The following is a 14569-nucleotide window of genomic DNA, read 5'->3' as shown; positions in this document are numbered from 1 at the left end:
TTAGGAGAGATTAGTTTTTTCTTTTTTTTTAAATATTTTTTTTGCTGGCTCGGTACAACATTGTGGACCTGTGCTGTACTGTTTTATGTTGATTATAAACAAAGGAGCCTTCAGTCTCAATGAGCTGGAAATTTATAGCAGATCTAGGACAAGAATGGATGGTGGCAGAGATGAGGAATGCCAGTTGTGTTGAGAAGGAGGTTGTTGGAGAGTTCAAGGGATCTAACAAAGATATTCTGAATCATGATGGGATTTGATGAATGAGAGAATCCGTCCCCACCAGCAAAGAATTTGGTCAGATGTTGTTTAAGCATTTAAGGCAAGGTGAAAAGAGGTTTTATTCCTCTGCATTAAATTAACATCTAAACTGCACCACCTGAAAGGATGATAAAAGCACATTTAATAACATTCAAAGTAACTTTATAAATGGGAAGAGAGCAAGGGAACAGAACTAATTGTTGGCATTGGCAAGGTGGGACAAATGGCTTCCTTTTGTCCTGTTTACTTCTGTCAGGTTTGACAGAATCTGTAAGAAGAAATAACAGGTTTATATTTCAGATGGAGCTCATTTGTCAGATGAACAAAAGCAAATGAACATTTCAGTCTGGTAAAGATTTATTGAAGTTGTTCAGGTGATGTGTCACAACTTAAGCAACATTTAATTGTTTCTTAAGCAACAGCAGAACTTCACAATTGAATAATTGCCTCCAACACACCGCCAATTCATGAATGATTTCAACAATGGCGTAGATATACAAATTTATTTCATCTCTAATATACTGAGCAACAAAGTGGTACAATATGGATCAACAAGGCTTCTACGGACAGTCTGTAATTTTATCCCCAAAATAATGCAGACGTGCTAAGTCAATTGCACTGAATGAAAGAAGTTTTACTGTTCAACTGTGTTCTCTGTTCAATTTAGTTTTATTTTGTCACTGGTTCAAGTTCCAAGTCCGGTGTAAGTCAGCTTAGGACTCCCACAGCTCTGTGCAACTCTTACTTGGCTGCTCTCATTAAGTTGGTACAAAGTATAAGATTTTCCTTCCTCAGAGTCCTCTGTAATTGACAGCTGGGTCCCAATTACTTAAAGGTGCAATTTCTTTTTAGAGAAACTTCCATTTTGTTCTCCCCTTTGAACTTTGCCACATCAAAGGCCTTTTCCTGGCCAGATGTGTGTGCATGGGCAAAATGTTCTCAGCTGCAGGCTTTTATTACGGCCACTTAGTGCACTTTACTCGAAGGCACAGAGCAGTGTTTTATTGTGTTCTGTATTCTGCCTTTTGCTGGTATCAGTTGCACTGCTGTGTTCAAGCACCAATACCTGGGCTGATATTTTAGATTCCCTGCTCTTCCAGAATACATGGAGTCTCTCACAGCTGATAATGCAGCAGTGGGTGAAGACCACAGAGCTGTTTCGGAATTACGTTTAGAAAAAACAGAGTTGTTCAATTTTCATTCCCTTAGAGCAACATGGGATCTGTGGACCCCCTCAGTTAAAAGTAGGGCTTCATGGCATAAAAAATGTTGGGATCCCCAGCCTTTGAGATATATGCTCATTAAAAAAAAAATTGATCTCCCTGTGTTTGCTGCTGCACAGCACTTTATGGAAATCTAGTGCAGATGTATTTCATGCCAAATCTGATTCTTCTTGTGTCCATTCACCAAAGTCAGATTAATTCCATTGATGGCTCCAGTGTTGGCCTTGGCAAGATCTGAAACTGTTAACGGACTCTCCTCAAATCGTGGTCAAGTCAGGTCTGCCTCCATAGGCCTTAGCCATTGTAGCATTGCCCCATTTCACTATGTCAGCTCTTCTTAAGGTGGATTAGGGTTGAAAGGACATTTCAGGAGCTCTATTTCTCCCTCATCATCACAGGAAGCCGCTTGGTTGCCTGAATGCTAGCCGCACCGCCAAGGTCTGCAAGTTGCTGAACAGCTGACTGGCTCAGTGTCATAATTCCAAATGTCAGTGAGTTGTCCTCATAATATTCCCTCTGTGTAAGTGATTCCTTGGGACAGTGGACCTTGGATACATTGACAATTGCAAAGTGGCGTATCAGTGGTGCAACATTAGGTGTGTTAGCAAAAATCTTATTAGTGCATTTTATATATTAGTGAAGCAACTTTAAACACCATTCAAAGGGAAATAACTAAAACACACATCATTATTTCAGGTTTTGATCATATTGTTTAGGCAAAGAGACATACTGAATGCATTCCAATTTACCAAATTATTCTAAAGCCATTAAAATTATTGATCACTGAATCAGTTGAAAGGAAAACTGACTGTACCTTGCTCTTGTTTCCAGTGGGAATGGAAAGCTGGTCTCCTGGACCTCCATCATAGGCTTCGTCTTGATGATGTCGCTCGATGTGGGCCTTGGCTAATCTCAAGATGCACAGTACCTTTAATCTGAAGAAATTACTTCGGGAACATTATTTTCTTCATTACAAATTCCTTTTTTTCCCCTGTAACAGATTGTGATGTCAGCAGAAGTCCAGTAAGCTGAATACACATATCTAGATTGACACATAATTTGATCTCAGTGGGAAATAACGTTGACTTCTTGTCTGGGGCAATAATTGGAAATTGAGCCTTTTCAGTAATCTGGGCCAGGGATCATTTTACATTTGTTTCTGGTTTTTGCGGGTTTTCCAAAATTTGAAACTCAATGTCTGTTTGTAATGAGGTTTTATTTCAGTTCCAGCTTTCATTAATAGATTCAGAAAACAGTATCAAAGCTGGATATTTATCAGCGTAAACTCAGATTAGTAATAGGCTGATAATTTGTAATTGACAATTGTGAAGTAGAATAATGCCACTATGCAGTTATAATCACCCATTGAATGATAACTGGTGTTACATCACAAGCTGAACAGATATTTTGAAAGATTTTACTTGTACTCCAAGTTCAAAGTAAATTTATTATCAAAGTACATATATGTAATCATATACACCCTGAGATTTGTTTCCTTGCAAGTACAAAGAAACACAATAGAATCAATGAAGAACTGTAAAAAGATACAACATACGTTAATCTGTTAAGTGTACATTTGACAAAATGCAACTGAAACACTTTGCCGCCCTTCGTTCTGATGTTAGGTTCAACAAACAATCTCAGTTACAGCAGCCTTGGGATAGTCTGTATCACCTATTTTGACATTTTGTGATTTCTGAAATGATTTGAAGTGCGGAGCATTGTTTGCAGTAATGTAATCTATTTATTGCCACCAAAGAGTCTGTTAGCAGACACCAAGGGGTATGGTGAAATGTACCTTCGTGGATTTGGAGCCATATGCTTTCTTAATTCAAAAATATGACAAAGACTTTGACATTTATTTAGGCCACTGCTAATTTTTGTAACTCACTGAGAGAACAAATCAGTATTGTTTCCTTTCAGCACACTTTATCTGCAGTCATACAATCTTAAATTAGGGTGCAATGAAGAATAATTGCAGATTTCTTAAAACAAAGTCAGGCCAAATCATGTTGTATCAGCTACAAATCTAAGTCAACTAGATCAAAAGGAATTTTGGTATAAATGCAGTATATTGCCAGTGTTGAGGCTGCGTTACTGAGAAAATGCTGTTATAGAAATGATTGAAACTCTGAATCCGGATCAGATCAGGAATAATAATCATTTCATTCTCCTTTACATTCAGGATAACAATAAACAATCTTAAATCTTGAATCTTGAGATGTCTCCAAAGGGAGAATGGTGCTGCACTGATTTCTGTGACCATTTACTAGACCCTGCAAAAATGCCTGGTAGAATGATGTAGAATATTCTGCTATACAGACTCTCTTTTATTAGTAAATTTATCCTTTTATTAGTAAACAAATAGAGGTGGAGAATATCTCAAATGCAGCGCAATTTCAAGTATCACAACCGATGTCGAATAACTTAGAAGGATGCAGTAAACTCTGGGACAAAGTCTTTCCCATGGCCCGCACAAAAGAAAGTAAACTTCAAATACAACTCATGACAGCCAGAACCTGGCGTTGCCGAGAGCCTTTCCCATTGAATACAATGGGCCAGTGTATTAACTGTATTTGTGCCATACTCACACACCCATTTGCAGAACTTGACATCAGTGCCCTTTTGGCCCGCTGCTCACTTTAAACAGCACTTAGGCATACAATGTCATGTTTGTTTTGAAGTAAATATATAACTACAGTAATGAGGTGAATTATAAAAAGGGCATTGAAAGATATTGTTTTGGCACGAATTAGTTGGCACTGCAACAAAAAGGAAAAGAAGCTTGTTGGCGACTCGGAATAAATTATAATGATTAAACTTTGTAACCTTGAGAGTACGAGGGTCTAAGGTTAACAAGCATTTGGAAGTTTCCGCCCTCTCCCTGAGAAACGTTTTCAAATGATATTGTTTTTGGAGTGTTGCTTCCTGACAGTGCCACACTATGAATCACTCTAACTGGCAGGTACGGCTTCACTTTCTAAAGGAAGGTAATTCTGATTTCAGAATTTAACATTCAACTATTTCACGTAGCCCAAATATTTAGGTCATGGGGAGCATTTACCGTGTTTACAACTATATTTGTAACTGTAATATGATAAGCAGCTGCCTTCAAAACCATGGTGCTGGCTGAAGACTGCAGTAAGTGCAGTTCATTAACGGTAGAGGGACGGCTCAGAGAGAGACATGGTGGGAGAATAGGTGGACACACAAACACACACATACCAAAGCTTTTTTTTAAGTCCAGTGTGAACTTCGAGCTATTGTAGAAAGCAGGATGAATTCATGTTACTGCTACTGGGCATATCACTTGTTTCTGCCGGTCAGTGTTCATGCCAGGGAATTATTGATTAAACCAGAATAGCATCAATAGAAATAAAGGAAATCAAATCCATTTAGAAATGATGGGACAAAGCTTTCGAGTTTACATGTCACAGAATTATCATATCTTTTGTCCTCTGTTATAACTGATATCAAAGTCTCTGTTGCTCTGGCATACAGTGATATTATGAAGCTTGGGCTGGAGAAAGGCGGACATAAAGTGAATTTTTTGATTTCAGGAATCTCCTCAAATGGCTTCAATCAGCAAGCTCAAACACGAGGAAATCTGCAGATGCTGGGAATTCAAGCAACACACACAAAATGCTGGTGGAACACAGCAGGCCAGGCAGCATCTATAGGAAGAAGCACTGTCGACGTTTTGGGCCGAGACCCTTCGTCTTGGCCCGAAACGTCGACAGTGCTTCTTCCTATAGATGCTGCCTGGCCTGCTTCAATCAGGGAGCTGTTGCTCTAAATCTGTGCCAGCATGAAGTTTTTCAATATAACCTTTTAATTTGAAGGGCTTTTGTGTCTTTGTCTTGAATTATTTTAAAAATGATAAGCAATCTTAATGCAACCAGCTAATGTTGTTGTGTTATCAGTATCATCACTATGTGCTGCTCAGGTTGAAAGGACAATTATCAGGATGGCTTACTTTCGTGACATGTTTTCTTCCAAAGTAACTCTGAATTTAAACACTAAATTCATTGTGAATTATGCTAGAGGAGCAGAGTCTTTGATATCAGTTATAACAGAGGACAAAAGATATCCCAATTCTGTAAGATGTAAACTCAGTATCTTTATCCCTGATAGACTCCCATCATTTCTAAATTGATTTGCTTTTATTTCTATTGCTGCTATTAACTTCTGGTTTAATCAATAGCTCCCTGGCATAAACAGTTTCAGGGTACAGACACAGACTGGCAGAACCAATGTAAAGGTGAACTTAGCTTTTATAATGAGTATCTCAGGATTCAGGGCATGGACTGTGTCAGATTCTTAAGATAGCAGTGATTTCTGAAACAATGAAAGTGTTGAATCATACAAACCCCTTATACAAGTATCTGTGGTAATATTTGTTTCTTATTGAGGAACTGAAAAAAGCCAAGCTAAGGACACTGTTGTACGTGAAAACAGTTTGGATAGCTGGAAGAAAGCGCAAATGAATCCAGGATGGCCCAAGCCAGTTTTCATTACAATTTTACCTTTATTGCATCATAGAGCACTGTGACACAAAGGCCCTAGTCCATGCCAATCTGGTCTTCTGCCTAGTCTCATCGATCTGAACCCACACCTTATCTCTCCAGACTTCCCTTAATATTTATATTCTCCGTATATAGGGGAATACTTTCTCTTGAATTCATTTGCCAGAGCTGTTTGCAGCGCCTTTGTTTAAACTCAGTCAGATGCACGGGCGAATGAAAAGAAGTGGTAATGGTATTGAGCTGAGGATGTGAGGGCCAGAACACTTCTAAATCTTAACAAGTACTTGGCAGGTCAGCCCAGGAATAAAACTTGAAGCTGCACTTCCTTCCTTTCTCACTTATTGCTTGTAGTCTGCAGTCTGGTACCGATTGTTCCAGTGTGTCTGTGTACACAGTCTACTTTTATTAGCTCTTGTTTTGGACGCTTTCCGTTCCCTTCTTCAGGTCCTTATTCAGTGACTGGGGAAGTGAAGGAATAATGTAAGCTGCTGGCCAGTGGAGAGTATCTGCAGTCAGAGACAAATCCAGACTCTTACAGAAATTGAGTTATCTTTCGCCTTCCAAACAAATTTCACATAGGACTCCTGTCCTTTAATTCCTGTGATCATTCTCTTAAACCTCCTCTGGACCCTCTCCAATGCCAGGGACATCCTTTCTTAGATTATCATCACCATGATGTGCCATGTCGGATGATGTGGGCAATCATGGTGTCAGGACCATGATCATTCTTGGCAAATTTTTCTACAGAGGTGGTTTGCCATTGCCTTCTTCTGGGCAGTGACCTTACGAGACAGGTGACCCCCGCTATTATCAATACCCTTAAGAGATTGTCTGCCTGGCATCAGTGGTTGTATAAGCAGGTCTTGTGATATGCACCAGCTGCTCATACAGTCATACACCACTTGTTACCATGACTTCACAAGACCCTGATCATAAAGATTTCTTCAATATGGGGCCCACAACTGCTTATATTACTCCAAATGCGATCTGAGCAATGCCTTATAAAGTGCCCCAGAACAATCCTTAGGCTGTGTGGGTTATTGAAAGAAAACAAAGTATTTCGCTACATGTTCAATGTTTTGACGTACATGTGTGACATAAAGTTAATCTTTAATCTTCTGTAATTTTTAATTTCCTTGCAAACATTTTAAAAAGCAGAAGCGTATGATAATGCTGTAAGTTTTTAACTCTTTCCACCATCTGACCTGAGTGTTTGCAACATTTTCTGTTTTTATTCCTTATAGTATTAAAATGGAATTTGATTTATCTGATGAAATAAGCCAATAGCTTATGAGTAAACTAATGTCCTCAGCCACGTATTGCAATGACAGTTGTGCCATATAGTCTCTGTCTTCAACTGAATCACTGCTCATTTGTCATGGGAGAAATTTTACTTTATTTTCATGTTCCTCATCTCCCATTGTTAGTTTGCTGAGTTGCCTGATGCCCATGAAATATTCTCTTAATGTTTAATGTTTAACATCATTTCCATTACACAAGTGTAAAGGACAATGAAGTAATTATTACTCCAGATTCAATGCAGCACAAAAAGGACAATAAATTTCAATACATAAGATATCTTAGGTACATATATTGATTGTCTATCCATGAAGTGATGCTAGGCACCGAAGTCTTTGTACATAAGGTGACTCTGACATGAAATGATAAGGTAGTGCAGGTGTGGGTGCAGTGAGATGGGATAGTGGGTGTGGGTGCTGATCAGCCACAATTGCTTGGGGAAGGAAACTGTTTTTGAATCTGGTGGTGTTGGCCTGGCTCCACTCTGATGGGAGCAGGAACCTTCATGCTTCATTCTGGCCTTTTTTCCCGTCGCCTTTCTGTATATACATGCTTCTGTTGTTTATATAAATTTTGTGATGAAGTACTCTAATCTAGATGCATCAGTATATTTTATTGCTCTTAAATTGAAGTAATTATATACGTAATGCTGTAGAAGTACCCATGCTTGAATATTTGTCCCTCCAGGCGAAAGTAAATAGATACCTACTCTGGCCTGGTGCCAGACCAGAAGACGTGCACTTAACAGCAACCATCATGCCATAGGTGACTCTTTACATAAACTAACATTTCAAAAAAGAAAATGATGACCTGTAACCCAAAGGACGATAATTGTGCAAAACACAAAGTGCGGTCTCCTGCCAAATGGTGGAGATTCCTCCTTCCATTCAGCAGCCATTTAGATAATGAGGCTAATGCCTAAAACATGTTTTCCTGGCATAGGGCCTCACCCACTGAGAATGCACCTTGGCACATTGCAGGCTCAACACCCAGAGTTTTCTGCCTATTTATATGGAAAATCCAGCGAGTACACCAACAGTTCCATCTACATCCACTCAGTCTGCTGATCCGGCTACTGAAATGCACTTATTTGCTCAAGCTGATCTGGGTATAATCACTGCAAAGCTGGAAGTTCTGTTTATCCTCAGTTAAGTTGTTCCTATCCATAGACGATTCTCAGGTATAGGAGCTTCAGGGCTCACACCACCAAGTTCAGGAATAGTTATTACCCCTCAACCATCAGGCTCTTGAGCCAAAGGGGATAACTTCACTTCCCCCATCACTGATCTGTTCCCACAACCTATGGGCTCACTTTCAAGGACTCTTCATCTCATGTTCCAGATATTTATTGCTTATTCATTTATTATTATTATTTCTTTCTTTTGTGTTTGCAGTGGTTGTTGTTTTTAGCACACTGATTGAATGCCCAAGTTGGTGCAGTGTTTTACTGCTTCTATTTTGGTTATTATTTTAATATGGATTTGTTGTGCTTGCCCAAAAGAAAATGAATCTCAGAGTTGTATATGGTGATATATATGTACTTCGGTAATAAATTTATTTTGAACTTTTGAACTTTGATCTCCATTGGATGTGTTTTTCTTAATACAAAATATCAAATTCATAATGAGATGTTTCCTTGTTCTAGCATTTGACATTTAAAGATACCATCAGTACATTTAAGAATCTTTAAACAATGCAGGTTTATTCTATTGCCTGATATAAATTGCACAAACCTTGCTCACCAAGTCACACTCCTAAGCCTCTAACCGGTCACAAGAAACCTAATAAACTGAAGTCTTTGAGTTTCCCACGCATGTTATTGACGTTTCACTAGTCGTTTAAGCATTGGTCCATCTGGTGCTTTGCTGTTTCCAAGAGGGTTCCATAGGAAAACGTGCAGGATGGAGGCCAGGAAGCCAGGATTCGGGATCAGCTGCAGACCTCACAGTTTAAAGCGCCAGCGAAGATTGAAATCATCACAGCGGGTGCAGAGGACAAGCGAGTGATCAGCACCGTCTACCAGCCTCTCACTCGCTGCTGCTGGAGGAGGTCGTCTGCACGTGGCAGACGCTCTCTGCCTCTTGCATTCTGCACTTGAGGTCTTTGAGCTTGAGTGATTTCTCTCTCCCTCGATGCTGCAAGAGAAATGTGCTGGAGCAAGGTCTAATCACCACACCTTGTAGATTTGGACTCCAGTTCAGGTTTATGATGTGTACTAGTTCCGTTTCTGCTTTTGGCTGATTTTTGAATCGGGACACCCTGCAGATAACGAACACTGAACTGAACTGAAATATACCTTTTGATTCGATGCTTTTGCTTGTGGTTTTTGTTGCAATTTGTGTGATTTTTTTTTGCACATGGGGGAGGAAGGGGACTTGATGTTTTTCTTTGAACGGGTTCGTTGTTTTTTTGGCTGTCTGTTGGGAAGACAAATTTCATGGTTGTTTGCTGCATAGATACTTTGATAATAAATATACTCTGGACCTTTGAATTTTGAATATCTCTCTGCCGGGTTGGCATTTTCTTCCCGGGGAATGTAAAATCAAGCACATCCCATTCCAAGGCCTAGCCTTGTATTTTTTATTGAGAATGTGCTGGTCCATCATGAATTTTAGTTTTGGGATTTGTGAGATTGGCACTGATATTAGGTTAAATAACAAAACAGAACATGTTGCAGATATCCTGCAGGTCAGGCAGCATTTGAGGAAAAGAAAACGGTGAATGCTCACTGTCCATTACCTTTCTTTACAACAAACGAAGTGGGAAAAAATGTGTTTTAAGTTACAGAGAAAGAGTGGGGTGGAGAGAACTTGGGGAATGTCTGTGATAGGATGAAGATGCAAGGTGATGCAATTGATGGAATATGCATTAGAAGGCAGAAAATTCAAATCTGCAATCTATCATCAAATGTAACATCAGTGAGGCCTACGGAGCTCACACATCCTTACTTCCCTTCCCCACTGATATTCTGATACTTGCTGAAATGTTCTTTTAAGGGAAAGACATAGGAATTTTTTTTTGAAATGATAGATCCAAATATCTTGCAATTCATCACAATTCTGGTAATATTTGTCTTCTACTGTTGAGTTTAGAGTTATTAAATATACAAAATTGCACCAGTTCATTGTTAGATTAACTGTGTAATAGAAATACTGGAAGATGAATGCAACCCGTAACTGCCTTAACAACTGAGTCCATTCCCATAAGATGTGTTATTGACACAACAAATGTGGTTTTGTCCCATTTTTATTAATAAAAACAATGATCAAGTTCAGGTTTGTTGTATAGCTAAATTAAACAACTTTTTTTCTGGGACCAAGGTGCAAAACACAGTAAATACAGTGTACAGGTATCACATTAACACAATAAAATAATATTAACACAATAATATTGTAAGATTTTGTGAATGAAACACGTGAGAGTTGTCTTATGTGCTTAACAAAATCCTCAGCCCTTTACTCCCATTACCAGCTAAACAAAAGCAGTCGCTCTACACTGCCGTCATTACGTCAGATACCGTCTCTTAAAGAGAACACAAATCAAGGACGATGTTTGTGAATTATGTAGAACAATTATGATCGATATGTGCCATTTGTCACACATTACATTGCCCTGCACAGAATGTACCAAAACTGGCATTTTCAGTCCGTCTGGAGGTTGTATGAGCTGCCCGGCTCAGGTGCTGTGTTTCTCGGTTGGAGTAACAGCTGGTGCCTCTGGCTCATCCAGGGTTGTGCTGACATGTACATAGTCACATTATGATGCAGGGGCTATGGCAGTAGAACCATTCACGTCTTGAATGACCAGTTTAACATGATCTACACAAATACATTCATGTTTACCCTTCCTAGCCACAATAATGTGGTACGGGCCATCATTAAGGGGGCTTAAGGAGGTGTTGATGGCAGACAAAAATGAATGAGATAGAATGTAGGCAAACTAGAAGCCAAGTGACCTGTATACCACAATGGGAAGTAGGAATATACGTAAAAGAATTGAGTTTACTGAGAAGAGCAGAACACTGTTGAGTCACCTACCAGGCCGTCTTGGCATTAGGAATAGAATCACCTAGCAACAGTAGTAGCGGCCCATACTTAAACTCATCTGCAGAGGACTGCAGGTCCTCTTTTGGAGCTGTTCTGAGCCCCAACAGGATACATAGGAGACAATCGCACCAACACTCATCCATCAGGGATGCCCTCAGAGCAGCCATTAATGATTGGTGACAATACTTGCACAGGCCATTGGACTGCAGGAGATACGCCGTGGTGCGATGCAATTCAACACCAAGGTCTGGGCCACCACAGCCCAGCGGTCTGACGTGAATAGGGGGCTGTGGACTGACAAGATGTCAGATGGCTGCCGGACCCAGAGACCCAGGTGTTAATGAAGACCCGAGCCACGCCCACAGAAGTTGTCGATGTTGGAGGGACAGCCTCTGGTCACCTGGTGGTACAGTCCACCATGATAAGGAGATGCATGAAACCACAGGGGAGGGAGTGGTGAAGACAAATCAGGGCCACATCGACTTGGACAAACCGTTGCTCAGGGACCTCGAAAGGTGCAGATCATGCCCAAACGTGACGTTTAACCCGCTGACATGCAACACAGGCTGCATTGCAGTGTCAGACATCCTTCCCAAGGCTGGACCTCAAAAGCTTTAAAACTCAACCAGTTTCTGTGAAGCCTTCCTGCTTGTGGGAGTCTGTGAATGGAGTTAAAAACCTCCAGTTTCCAGACACTATGGGGCAAGGGGGACTGACTGAGGCATTGTACAGAAGAGAAACTCCTGCATTCCTGAACTTGATGTCAGCCAACTACAGGCCCGTGACTGCTGTCCTATAAGCCTGGACCTCTGGTTTGGTAGTTTGGTCAGCTGCCTTGCCAGTATAATCAACATCAATGTGTTTAGTACTGACAGTGGGCTGTGAGAGGCAATCAGCCGTAGCAATGCGCTGTATGTCAGTCGTGAATTCCGAAATGTAGGCCAGGTGGTATCGCTGCTGTCGGACCGAGGGTCTGATGCTTTGGCCATCAAGTGCATGAGGGGTTTATGGTCAACAAATGTTGTAAAATGCCAATCATTGGGTAGAAAATGAACAGCCAGATAGTGGCTGTGAAGCTCACGGTCAAATATGCTGTACCTCCTCTCAGGGAGTGCGATCTGCTGGCTGAAGAAGGTAAGTGGCCGCCAACAGTTCATGCTGAGCACCCACAGCATAGTCCGAGGTGTCCATAATGGCGGTAACTTTTGATGGCAGGGCTGTCACATCTTCTGTGGAGATGTCATGGATGACAAAGTCAAGAGTAGACAACCCGAACTGGTATTTAACAGGGTTAAGAATCAGTGCATATTGGCTTAAGCGCTTGGAAAGTGTGCTGAGATGTGATAAGCGTTCGGGTTTGGATGCGCCGGCGACAGGTGAATAGAAAATTCAAGTCTTTTAACACAGAAACCATGAGTCGCTGGAAAGTCTGTGCTGCGTTTTTCAACTCAAATGGAATGTGCAGACAGAAATCCAGAAAGGCCAAACGGGGCTATAACAGCAATTTGGGAACATCCTCAGTACACACAAGCTGACTTAGTCCACTTTAGAAACAATTATCTTTCCGGCTTAGTGTGCCGAGAAGTCTGGAATATCTGGGACCAGGTAACGGTTGGGGGTGGTGGGCTGTTTAGGCGACGGTGTTCGCTGCATGTACGGCAGCCAACGTCAGGGTTGGGGACCGTGCCGAGGGATGAAGCGCAAGTGCTACTCAACCTGCGTTCAATGCGCTGCGTTTCCACATGAGCGAGATCAGCCTTCGCACTGGCCAGCTTTTCCACATCCAGTCTACCCACACAGGTGTGGCCCAGTGAGCCCGTGGTGGAAATGTGGCGCTCGACCCCATTGCTTTGTGACCGAAGTGAAAAATGTAGGCTTAACGAGGTTTGTGGGTTGGCCCAGCAGGCGAGTAGGTTCACATGTGGTGGTGCATGTTCGTGGGGAACACCCTGGGGTTTCAGGGTCACGACCCTTTGCATCGACAAGCTGGCAGTTCTTAAGATCTATTAACAGTCCTTTGGTGCACAGGAAATCTGCATTGAGCAGAAGTCTAGCAACTTTAGCCAAGACGAAGCCCCATGTATGGCGTCACCCACTGTGTCCCATAACTCCCTGTCACACAAGAAGCATAGTCTTGAAAGGGTGTCCGTAATGAACAATAGGCAGCCCAGGCAGTTGGAACCCTCAGTGTTCACAGACCTCCGATGACCTGGTGCTCTGGTACTGTTGAAGCTGCGTGGCGGTTGGCACATTTTGGCATTTATGCTGTTGTCTGGTCTGGAATGGCGGGCGTCAGTCTGCTGGAGGCTCTGTGACAGGCCTGGTTGAGACAGGGGAAGGAAGAGGGATTACGCGCCCCTGACTGGCTGAGGGTAGACAGTCAGCCAATTTAGCAAGCTTCCTGGAGCCCTTCATGGTCATATTAGCGAGGGCTTTGCAAACTTGATCAGATATTTGTTGCATAAAGAGTTCTTTAAAGATAGAACAAGGTTGGTGATGTCCCAGGAGGGATATCATGTGGTCTATTAGTTCTGCAGGCCTAGCGTCAGCCAGGCCAGGCAAAGTGAACGACTGTTTGGTGTGCTCAGACTAAGACCGTCTAAAATGCTTGTAGTAGGTGAGCTTTCAGAGTGATATATTTATCACATGCTGGTGGGTCTTCTTGTAGGCTCACCATTCTGGCTGCAGTGGAACTACCTAGCAATGCTACGACACAGTCAAATTTGGTACTGTCCGGGGTGATTCCTTGATGTGCGAACTGAGCTTCCACCGGTACAATCCACGCAATAATGTGCTGCTACCAGAACTCTGGCAGCTCCAAAGCGACTACATTGGTTGTTGAGTAACTCTGGAATTGTCCGTGAGCATCAGGGTCAACAATGTAGGATATTGTGAATAAAACATGCGAGAGTCGTTTTATGTGCTCAACGAAAGCCGCAGACCTTTACTTCATTACCATCGAAACAAAAGCAGCCACCTTTTACTGACATCGTTATGTCAGACTCCATCTCAGAACACAACTCAATGTTTTGAAACACCCCTTTTCCCCTCTCTCGCCTTATCTCCTTGCCCATTCATCGCCTCCCACTGGTGCTGCTCCCCACCCCCCCTTTTCTTTCTTTCATGGCCTTCTGTCTGTTTCACCAATCAACTTCTCAGCTCTTTAATTCATCCCTCCCCTTACAGGTTTCACCTATCTCTCCCTCTCCTCCCCCTA

General features: G+C 41.7%; 1 protein-coding gene across 7 annotated transcripts in view; it reads left to right on the top strand.

The window, feature by feature from the left end:
- LOC132380011 (zinc transporter ZIP11-like) overlaps positions 1 to 8882 on the top strand; it is a 795493-nt gene extending 786611 nt beyond the window's left edge. For all 7 annotated transcript variants that reach the window (XM_059948461.1, XM_059948456.1, XM_059948455.1 and 4 more), the window contains one exon: positions 2313 to 8882. In XM_059948461.1, coding sequence (XP_059804444.1) covers positions 2313 to 2391 — 79 coding nt within the window. In that variant the 3' untranslated portion in view covers positions 2392 to 8882. The remainder of the gene's footprint in view (positions 1 to 2312) is intronic.
- Positions 8883 to 14569: the final 5687 nt, after the last annotated feature.

This window comes from Hypanus sabinus, chromosome 23 (genome assembly GCF_030144855.1).
Source record: "Hypanus sabinus isolate sHypSab1 chromosome 23, sHypSab1.hap1, whole genome shotgun sequence".
NCBI lineage: Eukaryota > Metazoa > Chordata > Chondrichthyes > Myliobatiformes > Dasyatidae > Hypanus > Hypanus sabinus.
Note: the sequence above shows the minus strand (reverse complement) of the source record. Positions and strands in the feature narration are given on the sequence as shown.